The sequence below is a fragment of the Peromyscus maniculatus genome, chromosome 11, assembly GCF_049852395.1.
Source record: "Peromyscus maniculatus bairdii isolate BWxNUB_F1_BW_parent chromosome 11, HU_Pman_BW_mat_3.1, whole genome shotgun sequence".
NCBI classification, from domain to species: Eukaryota; Metazoa; Chordata; class Mammalia; order Rodentia; family Cricetidae; genus Peromyscus; species Peromyscus maniculatus.
Genome location: NC_134862.1, coordinates 37274375 through 37293724, shown reverse-complemented (window position 1 = coordinate 37293724; position 19350 = coordinate 37274375). Strand labels below are relative to the sequence as shown.

The 19350-nt window shown below is 48.6% G+C and overlaps 1 protein-coding gene across 1 annotated transcript in view; it reads left to right on the top strand.

The window, feature by feature from the left end:
* Tmem163 (transmembrane protein 163) overlaps positions 1-19350 on the top strand; it is a 185311-nt gene that overhangs the window by 147069 nt on the left and 18892 nt on the right. The window contains exon 5 of the mRNA XM_042258037.2: positions 6014-6110. Within this exon, the coding sequence (XP_042113971.1) occupies positions 6014-6110 (97 nt within the window). The remainder of the gene's footprint in view (positions 1-6013; positions 6111-19350) is intronic.

Genomic DNA, 19350 nt, shown 5'->3' with positions numbered 1-19350 from the left:
TTACAGATGGCCACCACAGCCACCCAGCTTTTATGAGGATTCTGGGGATACATACTCAGCTCCTTAGACTTGTACGGCAAGCACTCAGCTGAGGCAACTCCTCAGCCTCACGGGACCTTGTTTTTTGAGACAAAGTCTCACACTGAACCTGGAGCTGATTGGGTCAGCTCACTGGCTGGCCAGTGAGCGCAGGGATCCACCTCTCTCTGTCTCCCAGCACTGAGACTTCAAATGAGTATCACTGCAGCCGGCTTGTTTTAAAGCACCGGTTCTGGGGTTCCAGCTCAGGCCCTGAGGTTTGCAAGGCAGGTGGAATTCTGAGAAGCACCAGGCAGTGAAGAGGCCAAACCAGCCGTACACTCCTAGCTTCAGCTTGAGTTAGTGTCAGCACCACTCAGAGCTGGCAGAGAATGCAAGCGAGTCACAAGGACATCCGTCCCTTGTGCGCGCCCTCCACACAGAGCCCCTGCAAATGACGTTGCCTTGCAAATGGGACAAGTGGCTGAGTGTGAGCGAATGTGAGTGATGGTACAGTTGCCCACAGGCCTGCTGGGAATCCGCCCCTTGCTTGCTTAGGATGTTACTCTGTTCCTTTTTCTCCATCATCAGGAACTGTGCAGTCCATCTCCAGGTGCAAAGGTTTGGCCCAGCTAGTTAGCAGTCAGCAGACTCACGGACCGCCGTACTGCTGTGACAGGTGTTACTGTCCGATCACATGATCTCTCTCGCTCTCCCACATGCTCTCCTATAACAGTGCCCTGCGCCTCATTCTCCCGCCCTTCCCCCCCAGCAGCCGGTGATTCACCTTTGGGCAGCAGAATTCTCTGGAAGTGTGCTGCCTAGCTCCCAAGGCCATGCAGCTTCTGACGGATTCTGAGGGAGCATTTCATCTGGGGGAAAGTCAGCCGGTGTGTGGGAAGCCTGACTTCCCCCGGGGACACTGGTTAATCAATCTGGTGGACAGTCCCCACCCAGCTCAGCCCTCCAGCCATCCCCATTCTGGGATGAATCATCTCCAGCAGTCTTTGCTGGCTTTCATTTTGGCTTAAAGTCAATAGAGAGAGGGCCTGGGGTGCAGCTCACCTGATCGAGTGCTTGTTTAGTGTGCACAGAGCCCTGAGTTCCATCCCCAGTGTCCATAAACCAGGAATGGGGGTGTACATGTGTCATCCTGGAATCAGGAAGACCAGAAATTCAAGGTCATCCTTAGCTACATTTTAACTTTGAGGCCAGCCTTACAGGAGAACCAGTCTAAAAAAAAAAAAAAAAATCTATAGAAGGAGATTGATCAGCCCGGCACGGACCAGGTGCCTTGGTTCAGGGTGGACATACTACCCAGCACTCTTTGTCTCTGGAACACCGCACCACGGGAGGGTATGTGGCCCATTGCCGTGGAGTGATGGATGAGGCAGGTTAGGCCCAGCTAGGCTCATGGCAATCACTGCCTACTGAGTTCTTGAAGATGCAGATCTAATTGTCTCACTCCATCATGTTCAAAGCAGCAAGGCTCCCCATGGCTTCAGAAGGGAGGTTGTACAGCTCATCTCAGCACAGACGGCTGCTCCTTGGTGATTCTCATCCACTTCTCTACCCAGCTTCTCAGCTAGGACCCAGCATGGACCCTTACCTCTGGACATCTATCATTTCCTGAAAAATAGAAAAACAGTCACATCTGTGTCCAAGGCTCAAACTCTGTCTGTGTGCTGGTGACTCCCTAAGGATATCACCAGGGATACTACCTAGACAATCTAAGTCTAAGCTCCTGCCTCTACCTGCCCTTCTCAGAATGGGGCTCGGTTGGTGGGGTACTTTCACAGTATGCATGAAGTCCTGGATTCTACCCCTAGAATCACATAAACCAGGGATGGTGGTACACACTTCTCATCCCAACACTTGGGAGGTGGAGGCAGGAGGATCGGAAGTTCAAGGTCACTCTCAGTTACATCAGGAATTCAGGGCCAGCTTAGGCTACACACGACCCTGTCTCAAAATAAAAATACAACCAAATATCTCTATTTGGATGTCTGAGAGAAGTCTCTAACTTAGTGTGTCCGACCTTCGGGTCCCCCCACCAACACCCACTCTTCTGAGGTCTCCATCTCAGGAAAGAACTGCTCTATCGGTCCCTTTCCGGGATCTGAAGTCTGGCATCATTCTTGACTCCCGTTAGTCTTGGACCACACTTAACAGAACCTGTCCCCCATGCCTTCAGAGCAGCTCCCAAGTCCGAATGTCTCCAGACTCACTCCTCAGGCTTTAGCATTCTGATGCCAACCTGTTCGGTCCCACCCTCGCCTGGCCCGGGGTTTGTATCAGTCTCCTAGCGTCTCTCCTTGTTTTTGCTTTGCCGGAGAGAACACAGTCCTGCTAAAACAGGCCACAGCCTGTCACTTCCAAGCCCCAGCCCCCTGTACCTTCCCATCCTGTAGATTCCGTACCCTACATGGCTCAGAGAACTCAGAGTCCACCCCCACCCCGCCCCGCCTCTCCCTTTAGGCTTTTAATCCCCCTCCCTCCTCCCCCTCTCTTCCCATAGACTTGCTGTATCCCCATTATGTCAGGAAGACTTCCATCTTAATGTCCTGTCTTCCGTCCGCCTGGAAGGTTCTTCCCCCAAATATCTGTACCTCTTGTTCCCGAGAACGGTCCCTGACACGAAGTGGGCGTGTGGTGTTAACAAGATGAATGAAGAAATTCTGATGAGTCCCCACACTGCCTTTTCCAGGATACAGCGTGGCTCTTCTTTATAATCGAAATTGTGTGTGTATGTGTGAGCATTGTAGGCACCTGTTTGTGTGTGTATATACATGAGCATGGGTACACATGTGTTCATGCGTATGTTTGTGTGGAGGCCAGAGGTCAGCATTCAATGTCCCCTTACTTTTACCGTGTTCTTTGAAACAGGGTCTCTCATTGATTGGCTGGGCTAGCTGGCCACTGAGTCCAGGACTTCATCTGACCTCACCCCCCCCCCCCCCCCCATGGTGCTTGAGTCTCAGACTCACTCTTCCCCACCTGACTTTTATGTGGGTGCTCGGGACCCACACTCAGGTCCCCATGCCTGTGTGGTGGGAAACGCTTCCCCCACGGAGCCACCTCCTCGGGCCCCGTGGGCTCCTAATTGAGCTCCTTTTGACTGGCTCAGCGTCACTGAAATGTTCTGTGTGGTTTAAATGCTTCCGTTTCCCACTTCTTGACGAAGAGCCTGGGACTCACGTGTCACACTCTCGTGCTCAGCGGGTTTCTTGGCATAAGGTGGAGCCGCAGTAAGTAAATACTTCTCGGCCATGGCCTGGCATTTAGTAGTGGATTAGTACATATAGCCACAGAAAGCTGCCACGAGGGAGGGAGAGCTGGGCTGCTCTTTGCTGTGTTCCCAGCAAGCTGCTGGGAATGTTCTCAGCAAAGCCCAGGAACAGGTCTGTGGTAGATTCACTCAGAATTTCCTTCTAGCAAGTTCTTAGGTGATGGTGACATGGATTCCCACCATGTGTGGGGTGGCTCCCCCCTCACCCCCAACACACACACACACACACACACACACGTCCCATGGGAACCTCAACTCAGTTTTGAACCATCAGTTAAGGATTGTCTGGAAGGGTTGTGGGCCGTTTTCTTTATTGAGGGGGTGGTGGGCCATTTGTGTTTTCTGACTCAGCATTTAGGCAGGAGAGAAAAGCAGTGTGTATTCTTCCTGGAGCCCTGGCTCCTCAGGACTCCTTTTACCCGGCTAGGCCTGCCTGTGCAGGAGAAGGCGGGTGTATGGAGTGAGCCAATTCCCCTCTGCCTATCAGACCTAGAAGTAGTTCACTTAGTGCTGATGGAGAAGTAACCACGTTTTCTGTGTTTGCATCTTTGAGGTGTTCTGGAGAGTGATGGTGGAGCGTGATGTCCTGGACAGACTAGAGTGGTGGTGGTCATGTGACATGGTGGTCACGTGCCATGATGCCCAGAGTTGTTGCTGAATGGGCCGGCCACTGGGAGGTCATTAGTTGAATCAGGTTCTATTTCTTGTGGGGTGTGTGTGTGTGGTTTGTATATGTACATGTGTATGTAATTACACATGTGGAGGCCAGATGTTGACATTGGATGTCTTCCTCAACTTCTTTCTCCTTGGTTTTATTTATGTTTGTTTTAATGTTTAATTTTTTTTTTAAATCTATGTGTATATGTGTGTGTCTCTGTGTGTATATACCACATGTATGCAGGTGCCCTCAGAGGTCAGGAGAGGGTATTGGAGTCTTTGGTGCTGGAGCTGCTACTGTTGGCTCTGAACAGGTTCTTAGAGCCAAACTCAGGTACTCTGGAAGAGCAGTCTTCCCAACTGTGGAGCAAGCTCTCCAGCCCCTGTACACTTGGTTTTTGAGACATGATCTCTCACTGACTACAGAGCCCACTGATTCAGCTATGTGGTTGGCCAATGTGACCCAGGGATCAACCTGTCTTTCCTTTTATGGGTGCTGGAGATCCAAACTCAGCTCCTCATGCTTGTGCAGCTGACATTTTACCCATGGAACCTCTCCCCCACCCCTCAGGCCCTCTTTCTGGGTAGAACTCAATGCCCTGCATGACCTTGAGCCAAGTCTCCTACCCCTGTTCTCTCCGACTTTGTCTCCTTGTGTTAATGAAACACACATCACCCTCCCCATTCATAAACTGCACAAAAACAAACACCTGGATGTGAGGAGCCCTCCAGGGGATCTGGGAGCTGATGTGCAGAACTCTGAGTGCCTGAGGAGAAAGCTGCTGTGTAAACACAATATATTATTAATACAATGTTAAAAAATAGCATTGCAGCCTGAGCTATTCATAGCTGCTTTGGGCTGCAGAAGCAGCAGGGCTCTGACACACAGGACCTAACACAGTTTTGGGAAGCAGGGGCTAGGATTTTCGAGTCTGCAGCACACTGAAAAGAAGAAGAAAAGGAGATTTTAGTAAAAATCAGAGCATGTTCTTGTGTATACTGATAGTGTCCACACAAGGTAGGCTATAGTTTGCAAGGTGCAATTTTGGCAAACTTCTTTTGAGTTTCCATTATACTTTATAGCTGCTTTACGATGTGGCTAGTTTGGGGGTACAGGAATGAAGGTTAGAGTCCCCCTCCTCTCCTCAGACCCATTGGAAAGCAAACAATGCTGCCTCAGACTCCATGGTAAGAAACTCCCAGGTGGGTAAACTAGTAATGGTTAGTTATTGGTTTGGTTAGCTAACTAGTTAGTTGGTCATATCCACTCAACAGATGCACACAGGATATCTGCTACATGCTGCTGTAGACACTGGGAAATGGAAGACATATATTATTACCTAAGGGACATATTCTCTTTGTCTCTGTCTATCTGTCTCTGTGTCTCTCTCTCCCTCGTGTGTGTGTGTGTGTGTGTGTGTGTGTGTGCGTGCGTGTGCGTGTGCGTGTGCGTGTGCGTGTGTGTGTGTGTGTGTGTGTGTGTGTGTGTGTACATGTATGCCGAAGGGCAATCTGAGGCATATTCTTCTGTCACTTTTTGAGATAGGGTCTTTCACTAAACCTAGTGCTCACTGGTTTGTTTATAATATTAACTTCCCAGCCAGCCCCTGGGATCCATTCCAGATAAGGGATTGACAACATGCCAAAGAAATGATTCCATCCATGTAGATTAGTGAACAATGAGTTTCACTGGGGTTACTTATCAGAGTACAGTTTGACCAAAGTCAGCTGCATCATTGAAATGCTCACCCCACATGGGTGATAAGTCAGCAAAAGCTGCACCCCAGGAGCTCCCTATACAACTTTCAGGCAGTTCCACTGAAAAAAGTCACATCTTCTAAGCAATTGTTACTGTTCATGTAACATTCGAGAAGGGGCCTTGTGAGTCTTGTAAGCTTCAGGAGTTTCCTGAGACCTGTGAGTTTTGTTGACTTCCTAAAACTTCTAAGTGTCCTTTACTTTCTGAGGATTAATGAGCCTCCTTCTAGGGGGAAATATTTTAATTTAGAGGAAGTAACTACACAACTACCCATGTTCTTTTTCTTACAGAGCCTGTGTCATCTTGGGGGTGATCTTTCTTCTGTCATCTATATGCATAGTGGTCAAAGCCATCCATGACCTTTCAACGAGGCTGCTCCCTGAAGTGGTAAGGTTCTTCTTTCCTAACGTTCTTCCCTGAAGGTCACACCTTGATTCTCACACAGGTCTGCTGCAGTGGGTGGGGAAGGGGAAGCCACTTTAGGGGCCAGAAGAACTCTTTGCAGGAACACAAATGACAGCATAGTGAAGTTCTGGGTCAGATGAGACTCCATTTAGCTGAGCTGGTACTCATGTCTGTGTCCTGTTCCTTAGGCCTTTTGACTAGTTTTAAAGCAAAAATGTTTTTCTTTTCATAAAAAAGAATTGTATTTATGCAGCTGTGATCCAATCTGTTGTCTGAATCCATCTAATGATGCTGTAATAAGAAACATTTCTTTTTTCTTTTGTACCTCAGTGCAATATGTAAATCTATTTCCATTAGGTTTCCCAGCACAACTGATGTCTAGATATACAAACTAGAAGACACAATTTCTGACAGAGATGTTTCTCACCATTTTGTCCTTCTCTGGTCATTACTTTAACTCTTCCTATCCTCTCTGGATATTTTTGTAGCTTCCTGTTGGGCAGCCTTCCTAGAAGGCCTAAGTGAGGAAGATGCTGCCACTGTAATTTTTCACATTTGGGTTCATGACAATGTAAAGAAGAAACACTGGCTTGTAGGATGTGTTTGGATTTTGGCTTGACCACCACACACCATTTTGTATGTGTCAGAATGATTAGGGAGACTGTGCATTTATCTTTTGGATGACCTATTGTGTAATGCTTGTATAACTTTAGGGGTGGGACCTTATGAATCTTGTAAATTTCAGGAGCTTCCTGAGACTTGTGAGTTTTGTTGACTTCCTGAACCTTGTAGGTTTCTTTTACTTCGCAGGTCTTAAAGAGCCTTGCTCCAGGAGGGAATGTTTCAATTTGGAGGAAATACCTATGTAACTGTCCACAGTCTGTTTCTTATAGATCCTGTGTCACCTTGAGGATAATACTCCTCCTCTGTGTGTGTGTGTGTTGGGGAAGGGTGGGAGACAGAGAGAGAGAGAGAGACAGACAGACAGACAGACAGACATGAGACAGACAGACACACAGACACAGACACAGAAACACACACACACACACACACACACACACACACACACACAGAGTTAATGAAAACTTAAAGGGATATTCTATCACATCGAGTAGAGGCATCCAAGTGGCTGCTTGTATTGTTTCTTCCCTCTCTTGAAACCGTCTCTTTCACAGTCCGTCGGCACTTTGACTGTTATTACCAAAGTCGGCCTGAGACTGGTCCTCTGATCTCTCAGGAAACAACAGGAAGGAAAGGTGAAAACTTATTTAAGGTACTCAGTCATTCTCAGGAGTGGAGTTAGCTCGAGAAAATACTACAACTGCTTCCATGATTGGGCTCTCCCTCTCATAAGGACGGAGTTATCTCACCACGGTCTGCCCAGCTGCTGCAGATCTTAGACCTATTCATCCTCTTCCCCATCAAATCTTATGCCACATGACCCATTCTGCTAGAATATGAATCTGCTTAACGTAGAAGGCACCCAGGGTGATTATGTATGTTACACTTCAGGTAGGTGACACCCTGCATTTTTCAGAGGTTATGAATACATCTGAGCTTGAGGAAATGTTACTAGGTAGGACTTTTCAGCACTGTGCCAGTTGACAAATTCATTTATTCAGATATTAAAGATTCATTTCCAGCAGGCGTAATGTCATGGGATGGATGACTTTGCTCACAGGCCTCTATAGAAATGCTCCTTGGCTCTCTCTCGATAGCAGAAGCATTTCCAGCTGTGGGCGGTCACCCCTAACCCCGTGGTACAGATGCTCTCAGGAGAGGGGAAGAAGCTCAGCGATGTCAATCCTGCCTCATTCTATCAGTGTCTAATGAGCCGCCGCCCCACATCAGGTCTAAAGGGTGAAAGGCCACGTGGTCATACCCAAGATGGGCCCTGTCCTTGGAGAACCTAAGGCAACTGCAGCCTTTTATCAGTTCCTGGATGAGACTGGAAAAGTATAAATTATACCACTTTGTGGATATGCTGCACATGGTTGGTTTTATCCTTAAGCTTTTTAGTATCATGAAAAGTTAACCAGGAGTGTCTGAGCTGCTGCAGCAAAGGCTACTGTTTGCCTGAGCAGCACACAGGGACAGTGAACACCACCAGGGCACAGAAAATGATGTATTTTTAATACCCGTGGGGGCGTGGGCATGCGTGAGGACGTGCATGTGTGTGGAGGTCAGAGGACAGCCTCAGGTGTCACCTTCAGCAATGCTGTCCCTCTCCTTTGAGACAGGCTCTCTTACTGTCCTAGAGCTCACCGATTTGGTTAAAATGGTTGACCACTGAGCCCCAGGGGTCCACCTGTCTCTGTTTCCCCAGCACTGTGGTTACACGCGTGTGCCACCAGGCCCAGCTTTTCATGTGGGTTCTGGGGATTGAACTCAGGTCCCCATGCTGGGTGAGTTCTGGGTTCAGTGAGAGACCCTGACTAGTCAAGATAAGGTGGGGAGTGAAAGAGGGTGATACCTGACACAAACACATATGTATAACACACACCTGCACACAGACACATGTATATAACACACACCTGCACACAGACACACGTGTATAACACACACCTGCACACAGACACATGTGTATAACACACACCTGCACACAGACACATGTGTATAACACACACCTGCACACAGACACATGTGTATAACACACACCTGCACAGACACATGTGTATAACACACACCTGCACACAGACACATGCGTATAACACACACCTGCACACAGACACATGCGTATAACACACACCTGCACACAGACACATGTGTATAACACACACCTGCACACAGACACATGTGTATAACACACACCTGCACACAGACACATGTGTATAACACACACCTGCACACAGACACATGTGTATAACACACACCTGCACACAGACACATGTGTATAACACACACCTGCACAGACACATGTGTATAACACACACCTGCACACAGACACATGTGTATAACACAACACACACCTGCACACAGACACATGCGTATAACACACACCTGCACACAGACACATGTGTATAACACACACCTGCACACGGACACATGTGTATAACACACACCTGCACACGGACACATGTGTATAACACACACCTGCACACGGACACATGTGTATAACACACACCTGCACACGGACACATGTGTATAACACACACCTGCACACAGACACATATGTATAACACAGACACATGCACACAGACACATGTATATAACACACACCTGCACACAGACACCTCTGTATAACACACACACCTGCACACAGACACCTATGTATAACACACACACCTGCACACACAACACACACACACACACAGCACACATGCAGGAACTAATGGAAAAGAAATGGAAAACTTGGTTTGAGTGAGTGGATAATTTCACACATGACCTGGGAAGTCTGAGCTGCACTCAGGGACTTGCTATTTCTTGTAGGGCCTGGACCAAACCAGGGACCGTGCCCTTCTGGCCTTCAAGGTGATGGATGTCCCTCCCAATCACACCTTAACCCCTCCCCTCAAATCCAGGCTGCATTTTCCCAGCTCCGAGCGTTCTGCCCGGACAGGAGCAAGGCTGGGGGCTGTGTGTGGCTCCATGGGTAATGCTGCCCTAGCAAGTATGAAAGCCTGGGTTTGAGCCCCAGTACCATACAAACTGTGTCTGGAGGTGCACACCTGTCTCATACCCCAGCAGATGTCGAGGTCGGAGGGTCAGGGGCTGAAGGTCATCCTCGGCTACACAGTGAGTTTAAGCCCAGACTGGGATACTAAGATACACGAGATTTTGTCTTAAAACCGTCTGTTCAGCTGTGCTGTTCTCTGAGTAAGACTCAGCATAAGAATGTGTGTGTGTGTGTGTGTGTGTGTGTGTGTGTGTGTGTGTGTGTGTGTGCATATGTGAGGGTGTACATGCCTGTGAGACCAGAGGAGGACATTGTGTATTTTCTGTTGCTCTATTCTGCTGTGGCATGTTCTGTATGCTGTGAACGTGTTGCTCTGATTGGTTGATAAATAAAGCTGATTGGCCAGTAGCCAGGCAGGAAGTATGGGCAGGATAAACAGAAAAGAAGAACTGTGGGAAGGCTGGAAGGCTGAGTCAGGATACGCCAGTCTGCCATCCAGAGAGCAGCATGTAATGGCACACAGGTAAAGCCACGGAACATGTGGCAACATATAGATTAACAGAAATGGGCTAAGTGTAAGTGTAAGAGCTAGTCAGTAGTAGTCTGAGCTAATGGCCATAGTTTAAAAATAATATAAGCCTGTGTGTGTTTAACTGGGTCTAAGTGGCTGCGGGACTGGCAGGTGAGAAAGATTTGTCCTGACCGCAGGCCAGGCGGGACACAGAAAAACTTTCAGCGACACTATTCCCTTGAGACTGGGTCCCTCACTGACCTGGAGCTCGCTGTCTTTCCTCTAGGCCAGTGGCAAGCCAGCCCTCAGGATCTTGTCTCCACTTCCCTCCCGGAGGTGCTGCTCTGCTTTTAGGTTATAACTGGCTTTAGACATTGTAGATTCTGTGATCTGAACTCAGGTCCTCCTCATATCCACTCCCCAGCCCACAACGGGCCAGTATTCCACTAGAAATCTGTGTAGCCAGGAGTTACCCAGCTGTGAGGTCAGCTGGCTCTGAACCTCCAGGGTGTCCCTAGCCCTTTGGGGTTTGTCTGGAAGAGGAAGTCCTCCCGCGAGCCCTGAAGCGGGCCTGTGGGGGTTGTGTGGCCAGGCTGCCTGAGAAAAGGGTCTAAGCCTTCTCCCTACCCCTTCTGCCACACCTTTGGTCAACGACGCAGATTCTGGAGGCTTCTCTCCAACTCTGTACTGTTCTGATTCTAGAAGGGGCAGGAGGAGGCTGTGTGAGTAGAACATAAGCAAACACTTGCCCGATGCCAGCAGCTTGCTATTTCCTTATTTACGACACAAAAACAACACCTAGTGATGGGGCTGTGACTCGGTTGGTAGACTGCTTGCCTTGCCTGGGTTCCAATCCCAGCACGGCCTTGAACTAGGGATGGTGGCTCACTCCTGTAGGCCCAGCATTTGCGAGGTGGAGACAGGAGGATCAGAAGTTCAAGGTCATCCTCAGCTAGACGGTTGAGTTTGAGGGTGGCTGGGGCTACAGGAAATATTGTCTCTAAAACAAACAAATGAATGAATAAACAAAAATCAAAAGAATGAAGGCAACTTCTGAACAAACGTGAGCATCCTTAAGAAATCTGGGCCTCTGATTACCTTACCCACTGAATCTTAGTTTTTTTTGTTTTTGTTTTTGTTTTTCAATTGATATAGCTGTGTTGTTTAATGCCAAGATGGATTGCTTTATTCTTTCACTTCTTTCGTGCTGTCCTTTTTCTTTCGATCTTGGGTTGCTTTGAAAGAGTCCCGGCCTGTTTTGGCCCCTCTGCACCCGCTCTGATGACGCAGGGCAGGTGATGTACTTTTCCTTTTCGTAGCCTCGCGGGCTCTGAAAGCTGAAGGCTAAGGTTGTCGTGGCTGAGGGCAGAGTCTGGGTCTGAGTCCTGCTCTTTTCTGCAGGCCGCTTCCCGCTGCTGGCTCCACCGGTCTGTGTGTCTCTGCTGCTGTTCCCTGGCTTTCAGGACTTAGCCCTTTCGAATGTCTCCTCCCTCTTCCCCTTCCCGTCCTCGACCCCTCCCGCTTCCCCTCCTTGCCCCTCCCTCCTCTCTCCTTCCTTGCTCTGTTCTTTCTCCTCCCCCCCCCCCTTTTCCTGCTCCTCACATATGGCCCTTGGCACATGTGCCCACCCCCCACCCCCACTAAGTAGATAACATGTAGTTTTTAAAACTGGAAACTCATCCTTTTTCCTGTCACTCCCCGCCTGCCATCTGCACTTGTATTGACCTCCATATCTGCTTCCCTGGCTTGGCCACTTGTCCAGTGGAAGCATCCCTCCCTGCCTTTACCTCCCCTCAGCCTGCCCCTAATGCTGTGACCCATTTATCCGGTTCCTCATGCTGTGGTGAGCCCGACCATGAAGTTTAGTTTCCTTGCTGCTTCATACATGTAATTTTGCTACTGTTAGGAATTGTAATGTAAATATTCGTCTTTTCGGATGGTCTTAGATGACCCCTGTGAAAGGGTCATGAGACTCCAAAGGGGGTCGTGACCCACAGGTTGAAAACCGCTGGGGTAGAGACACAGGCACTTGACAGAAGGAAACAGCAGGAACGCGGGGCTAAAGGGGTGTCTTCCTGGCCTTGCTGGCCACTAAGTGTCTCACTGGCCTTCTGAAGTGAGGGTCTCACGGGGGAGTGTATTTCTAAAGGTTTCACGTGTCCTCGGTGTAAACATACACACAGAACATATACAACACACAAAACACATACACACAAACACACACACACATAAACATACATGTGCACACAAACACAAAAACATATTAATCATCTTTAAGAATGGCATGGAACTATTAGCAGTTGGAGCACAGAATTTGGGGTAACCTGAATCAGTGTTCCTGGGCCAACGTCATTCCTGAACAAGCTGTCTTTTATTCCCTTTGAGGTGAGAGCTGTTTTTGCATGGACCTAATCCTGCCTTTCTCACGGGGAGAACCTAGGGTAGATTGTTTGATCTTTGTCTGCCCCAGTTTCTTGTTTTCTGGAAGACCAATACTAATGTTACCTTGTTGATGAAAATAAGTACAAGGCGTTGGGCTTCGTTCAACACGGAAGCCCTTCAGACCGCTTAGCTCACAGAAACTGAGTGGCTGCTGCTGGCTGAGGAGAGGCTTCTGAGGAAGACGGTAGGCCTTGTCGTAGGTTCAGTGTCGGGGGTCAGACGTGTGGAACATGCCAGAAATGCCTTCAGGGATGCTTTTCAGCTCAGTTGGATAATGCCCTAGGCGCTTTCCTGGCCTGTGATTCCCGGGTCCTCCACCAGCATCAGAAGTTCCTCTTCTAACATGGCATGCTGTCCAACAGAGCTCCACACTTAACTTGGGAATTGAACTGATAAATACTTAAAAAACAAAAAGCTGACTTGGTTGGTAATGTGCTCACCTCATACGAGGACCTGAGTTCAACCCCTGGAACCTGCATTTGGAAACCCCTGTGTGGCGGCATACATCTGTCACCTCAGGGCCGAGGAGGTCGAGACAAGTGTGACTGGGGCTTGCTGGACAGCCAGCCTGGCCTACCCGGAGAGCCCCAGGTCAGTGAGAGATTCTGCCTCAATAGCATGCTGGGACTGGGAGATGGTTGTGATAAACAGTGCTGGTTTGGCAGTTGTGAGCACTGGAGTTAGGGTCCCGCACCCACGTAACAAACAGGCGTCTTTGCAAAGCAAATGCTTGTGCCCCAGCTCTGAGGGGGCTGGAGACAAGAAGTCCTTCCCTGGGGCTTGCTGGCTTCCAGCCTAGCTGAGATACGAACCCAGGTTAGGGAGAGACCCCGCCTCAAACATAGGTGGAGAGTCACCCAGAAAGACGCCAGGTGCTCTTCTGGCCTTTCCATGCAAGTACAGGCATGTACACCTGTACACACATGCACAGAGGTGCTCTCTCTTTCACACACACACACACACACACACACACACACACACACACACACACACACACACACTATCTTTTAAAAGGTAGCTGGGTCCTGAGGAATGACATTTGAAGTTGACCTCTAATTTCCTCATACTTGCACACACACACACACACACACACACACACACACACACACACACACACTCACCTAGAAGAATACACAGTCACAGGATATGTCAATGTTGATCGAAATGTGTACTTGAAACACAGAGGCTGTGCTCAGCCACAAATGACCTCCCATTGGGAGGCCCTGCTAGGAGTCCCACTGAGATCTACAGAGGACAAATGAGTCGTTATGAAGGCAGCTTTTGCTCTCCCTGGTGTGACCCAGACACTTTGCTGACAGTACTGTTGGTTTACCTATACTATAAATAGATAATGTAAGAAGACAATGTGTTTGATTAGACAGGAAAGCAAAACAGTGAACTAAATATATCAGCCACCTCCAGAGGAGCTGTGGCAGAAACACACTCACTTCATGGCACATCCCATGTAGCTTGGGCTCCTGAGTGTTCATCTCCATTAGCTTCTGAAGCGTGGACAGGTAGTCCTCCTGTTCTCTTAGAAGAACTGGGAGTTAACTGTCAGCTCTGGTTTCCTGGGAAATGACTCAGGAGTCTCCAACTGGTCTTCTTCCTGGCTTGGGGAATCTGCTTTTAATCAGTTTGATAAATCTGTGAACAACCCACCCTGGTTGCTTTATTCTGTTGAAATAGGTATCTTTGTGCTTTCTTCCTCAAAAGTGGTTTTTTTAGCTTGATGTCTCATTAGACCTTGGAGGCATTTCTGAAGTGGGTGGAGGCGTCAGACCTGCCATCATCTTACAACAAAGACACGCTCTTGGCTGAAGGGAGAAAACCGTCAACGCTAGCCTGTGATAGGAATGATATGCAGCCTCAGAGACAGTGAGTGGACGTGTTTCCGACAGCTGATCAAAGGTCTCCCCAAGGACTGAGGACTGCAAAGCAGGCCTCTAGAAAGAGCTTCTAAAGATGGCTCTGTGAGAAACAGTCCAGAGACCCCAGTCCTACAGAAGATTCCGAGTCAATTCCAGGTCTAGGGCCTTCCCCCATTTTTAATGATTGGAAACATTGCTGCCCCCTTCAGAGTAGATTTTGAACTTGATTAGCATCATGAAGACCCTTCTTGTTGGGAGTGCTCTGACAAAAAAAAAAAAAAAAAAAAAAAAAAAGGAAGAATATATTTTCATTTCTCTCCAGCTGCCAGCCACCCCACCCTGCCTGCTCCTGTTCAAGGGGAGTCTGTGTGTTTAAGGATACTGATGATGTGGATTGAGCACTTGTGTAGTGTGTATGAGGCCCTGGGTTCCATCCCAGCAGCTCCCCCTACACACACACACACACACACACACACACACACACACACTCACTCACTCGCACATGCGCACACGCACACTCACACACAGGCAAGGTGTGGTAGCACATGCCTGTAATCCCAGCACTTGGGAGGCAGAGGCAGGAGGATTTCTACCAGAGCCTGGTTTACATACAGGGCTCCAGGGCAGCCAGCACTGCCAGAAAGAGACTGTCTCAGAAAACAAACCAGGCCGGAGGAGGCTCAGAGGCAGAACACTGCTGCTCTTGCAGAGACGGGAGCTCCGTTTCCAGCACGCATGTCAGGCAGCTCACAACTGCCCACAACTCCAGTCAGGGGCCCTGACTCCCTCTTGTGACCTCTGAGGGCACCTACACACACACACACACACATATATACACACACACACACACACACACACACACACACACACACACACACTCTCTACAGAGACATTCATAAATTCACATAAATAAAAATGAAACAAATCTGAGAAAACAAAAACAACACAGCACACACACACACACACACACACACACAAACACACACACACACACTAAGAGCAGTGGTTGCCGGGTGGTGGTGGCGGCGGCGGCGGCGGCGGCGGCGGCGGCGGCGGCGGCGGCGCACGCCTTTAATCCCAGTACTTGGGAGGCAGAGGCAGGCGGATCTCTGTGAGTTCGAGGCCAGCCTGGTCTACAGAGTGAGATCCAGGAAAGGTGCAAAGCTACACAGAGAAACCCTGTCTCGAAAAACCAACCCCCCCCCCCCAAAAAAAAAGAGCAGTGGTGTTGATCAACGTCCGCAGGTTGTGGTATTAACATGGAGTACTTCTCTAGTCCCACACCTTTTCCCTGGGCAACTCTCATCTCTTGGAACTTGTTTTTCTAACTAACTAACTTAATGCTTGTTTCTCTGTGACGGTTTGAAAGTGCATTATTATTTGGAGAAAAGAAAAAAAACATGATTTCAAAAGCTGTTTGATACTGCAGTATAGATTTTTTTTTCCCCATTCGCTTCCCTACAAAGAGGATGAGACCTCCGGCCTCAGAACATTTCTGCATTTGGGACTGTTGTTTAGTCAGTGAAGAGACTCCTCCTGAATGCTTGTTTTATGTCTTAAGCTCGCACTAAAATGCCCTGTTTATACAGCACACACAGTAAGACCTAGCACTGCAAAGCAGTGGGAAGCGCACTCGTGTAGAAATGAGAGCCCTTACTGTAAAGGTCTGGGCTCGGCCCTCACATCACGTGGAAAACGCCGTTTTCTTTGGAATATTCGGCCTGTGGCCAAAATATGAGTGTTTGCTCACAAAGCCACACGTGGAACCACATTGTTGGGGGACATTGGATATTGTTCTGGAATGTAGTTTTTGGGACACTGGGTTACAAAGACTCTGCTTCCTTCTCTCTCTCTCTCTCTCTCTCTCTCTCTCTCTCTCTCTCTCTCTCTCTCTCTGATTATCTCAGTCTCTGGAGTAAAAAAAAAAAATCTAAGACCAAGAAAAAGACAAAAAACAAACCAGAGTGGCCCCTGACCTTCTCCCCCACCCTTGTCTGTGGCGTGTGTGTGTGTGTGTGTGTGTGTGTGTGTGTGTGTGTACGTACGCACGCGCACACGCGCGCGCGCATGCAGGGTTGTTAGAGGAAACAGCTGCTAAGAGCTGCTGACCTTCCCAGTCTTCCTCAGTGAAGGCTGCTGTGCCCTGAGTTCTGCCTGCCATATGTAATTCTCAAATACTATTAGCTCCAGTCTAGGTGTGTTTTTGTGACGCTCAGGTAGCCCAGGCTAGCTTTGAACTCCTTATGTAGACAAGGATAACCTCTTTCCTCTACTTCCCAAGTGCTGAGATTACAGGCGTGTGCCAGTATGCATGATTGATGCACGGCTGGGCACTGAACTCAGGACTTTACGTTTGCCAGGCAGGCTCTCTGCTAACGGAGCTACATCTCCAGGCAGGTCCCTAAGACAGCCTGTCCCCAGGCTGATGTGTGCAGTAACTATTAGCACACTGCAGTAGAGTTCTGGAACTTTTCTGGTGGTTATTTGTGGTGGTTTATTTCCCATGTCTTGGAGTTCACACAAAGAGAGGGAAGCAGAGAGTGGATAATAAGGCCTTTGAGAAGCTGGACTTTCTGTCTCCCCAGGAAGAACTGAGTGTTTGGTGGCTGAACAAATTCAGGTGTGTTCAAGGCTGGCCCAGATTAGGAAGATCACCAACCAATAGGATCTCGTCTTTCAGGGAATCAGGAAGGTTCCCAGGGAGCCCTCGGTGGACTCTTCAGTGGCCGTGGAAAAGCAGGATAGACTGGCAAAGAAGGGTTTGCCTCAGAGTGCTCCCCACATTCAAGGCATTGACTGATCCGTGTGACTATGAGTGGGTTTAAGGATAGCTAAATAAGCTGTATGTACATACTGTTATTATGCGGCGGCTGTTTACCATGAGAAAAAGCCACGAGGCACGACAAAACCCACTATGAGAGTTTATTAAGTGAAGGAACAGAGGGGAGCGCTTAGGCCTATGGAAATGGTTGTGCAGAGATGGGGGGAGGGGTCTGTGATCCACTTTTTATGGATTTCCACCCCCCCACACCCCGTACATGTGCATATGGGCTTATGTGGCTACACCGCGCATGCACATAGATTACGTGATCATGCTGCGCTCCAATTACGTGACCACACAGTGCATGGATTACATAGGACTAAGCCTCTTGCCTGGCTCCTGGACAGCACATGTGTGGACATGTAGCTGGGGGATTGGCCAGGAATTCTATCACATACATTTTCCCTTTTGAGTCTCAGCTAGTAGCATTTATCCAATTGTTATTTATGAGTACTGCTCTGACCACCCAGCTGCTCGGCCCTGTGAGCTTCTGATTACAGACTCATGACAGTCACCTCAGCTGATGCCTCACAGTAGATATTTGCCTTTAGCTCACTTTCTAAGGTTGAACTCTGACTGAGACAGCCAGAATTACTGTCCTGAAGTATATTCTCTTTAAATGTGAGAGTGGGGAGGACCTCACGATGTAGCCCAGGGTGGCCTGGAATTTATAATTCTTCCGCTTCAATCTTTCAGATGCTGAGGTTATGGGCGTGGGCAAGCAGGATGGGCTTATTTCTCATTTCTATTCAAGTTATACACACACACACACACACACACACACACACACACACACACACACACACATCCTAAATAGCCAACTGTTTTACAAGGCTCATTAATAGAAAAAAATAACCTCTTTCCTAGAGGCAATGATTTATAATTTTTATAAGTCTCCACATCTCTTTTATATTTTATTTTAGTTTTTTTATTATTAGAGCATACTTTAAAATGGTAATTGTATGTCAATGTAATTGGTTATCTTTGTTAATTCACTCTAGAAACTCTCTCACACCTCATATCCAGAGGTGTGTCTCCTAGGTGATTCCAGATCCCATCAAGTTGACAATTAAGATTAACCGTCTCAGGTTATGTGATGTTATGTTTTCAGGAACCCCAGAGGAGCTTCTTCCTTTAAATGCTCATGATCATCAGGGGAGGAGGGTGTAGCCAGGTAATCACCAGGGAAGGAAAGTGTGAACCCAGCCAGGTGGCTCATCTCTGCATCCATGGCAACGCCCATGGTCCCAGAGAGTCACATCGTCCTATGAGAAAGCAGTAGTGTGTCTGATGCCTCATTTAGCAGAAGCCAGGATGCACCAAGAGTGTCAGCCCAGCCTCTCAGAATGCCCTACTGCACCCTTGGACTATCAGAGCACCTTTGCTGGCAAGCCTGTGCCTTCCTGTGAGGGTTCCTGTGACCCTCACATCCATCTCAGTTCCGTGGACCCCAGGAAGCTGGCACCCACTCTCTTCCTTATACCTGGCAGGGCCTCACCTGTCAGTCTGTCCAGGAAACATCAGGGCTGGGGTGGCCCAGTCTGTCTCAATGCCTGAGTAACCCCCAGCGTTCCCTATTTATTTACCCACTGATCCAAGCATCGGTGTTCGACATCCTGACTTCCGAATGGTCTGATTGCTAACTTACAAATTCCCAAGCCAGGAACACAGGGTAATTTGTCAATATGGTTTCATCACCAGGGGAAAGGGAGGCTTGCGCTTGATGCAATTTCCCCACCTCTGAGGGGGAGAGGGGAGGGTGGTGAGGAAAAGTTCTGAAGATGAGCATGACTGTTTTAATTTCACCTGGGGCCATAAATCGATCGTCATGCATTATTCAGCAGGCGTGAGCATTGCCCTGGTGGCACTCTGACACATACAGTGTCGGAAGGGTTTGAAATCTGTCCTCATTAGGAAGGCAAAGGACGCCTTTTTGCAGGCATAAGCAAGCGAGCCTCCAG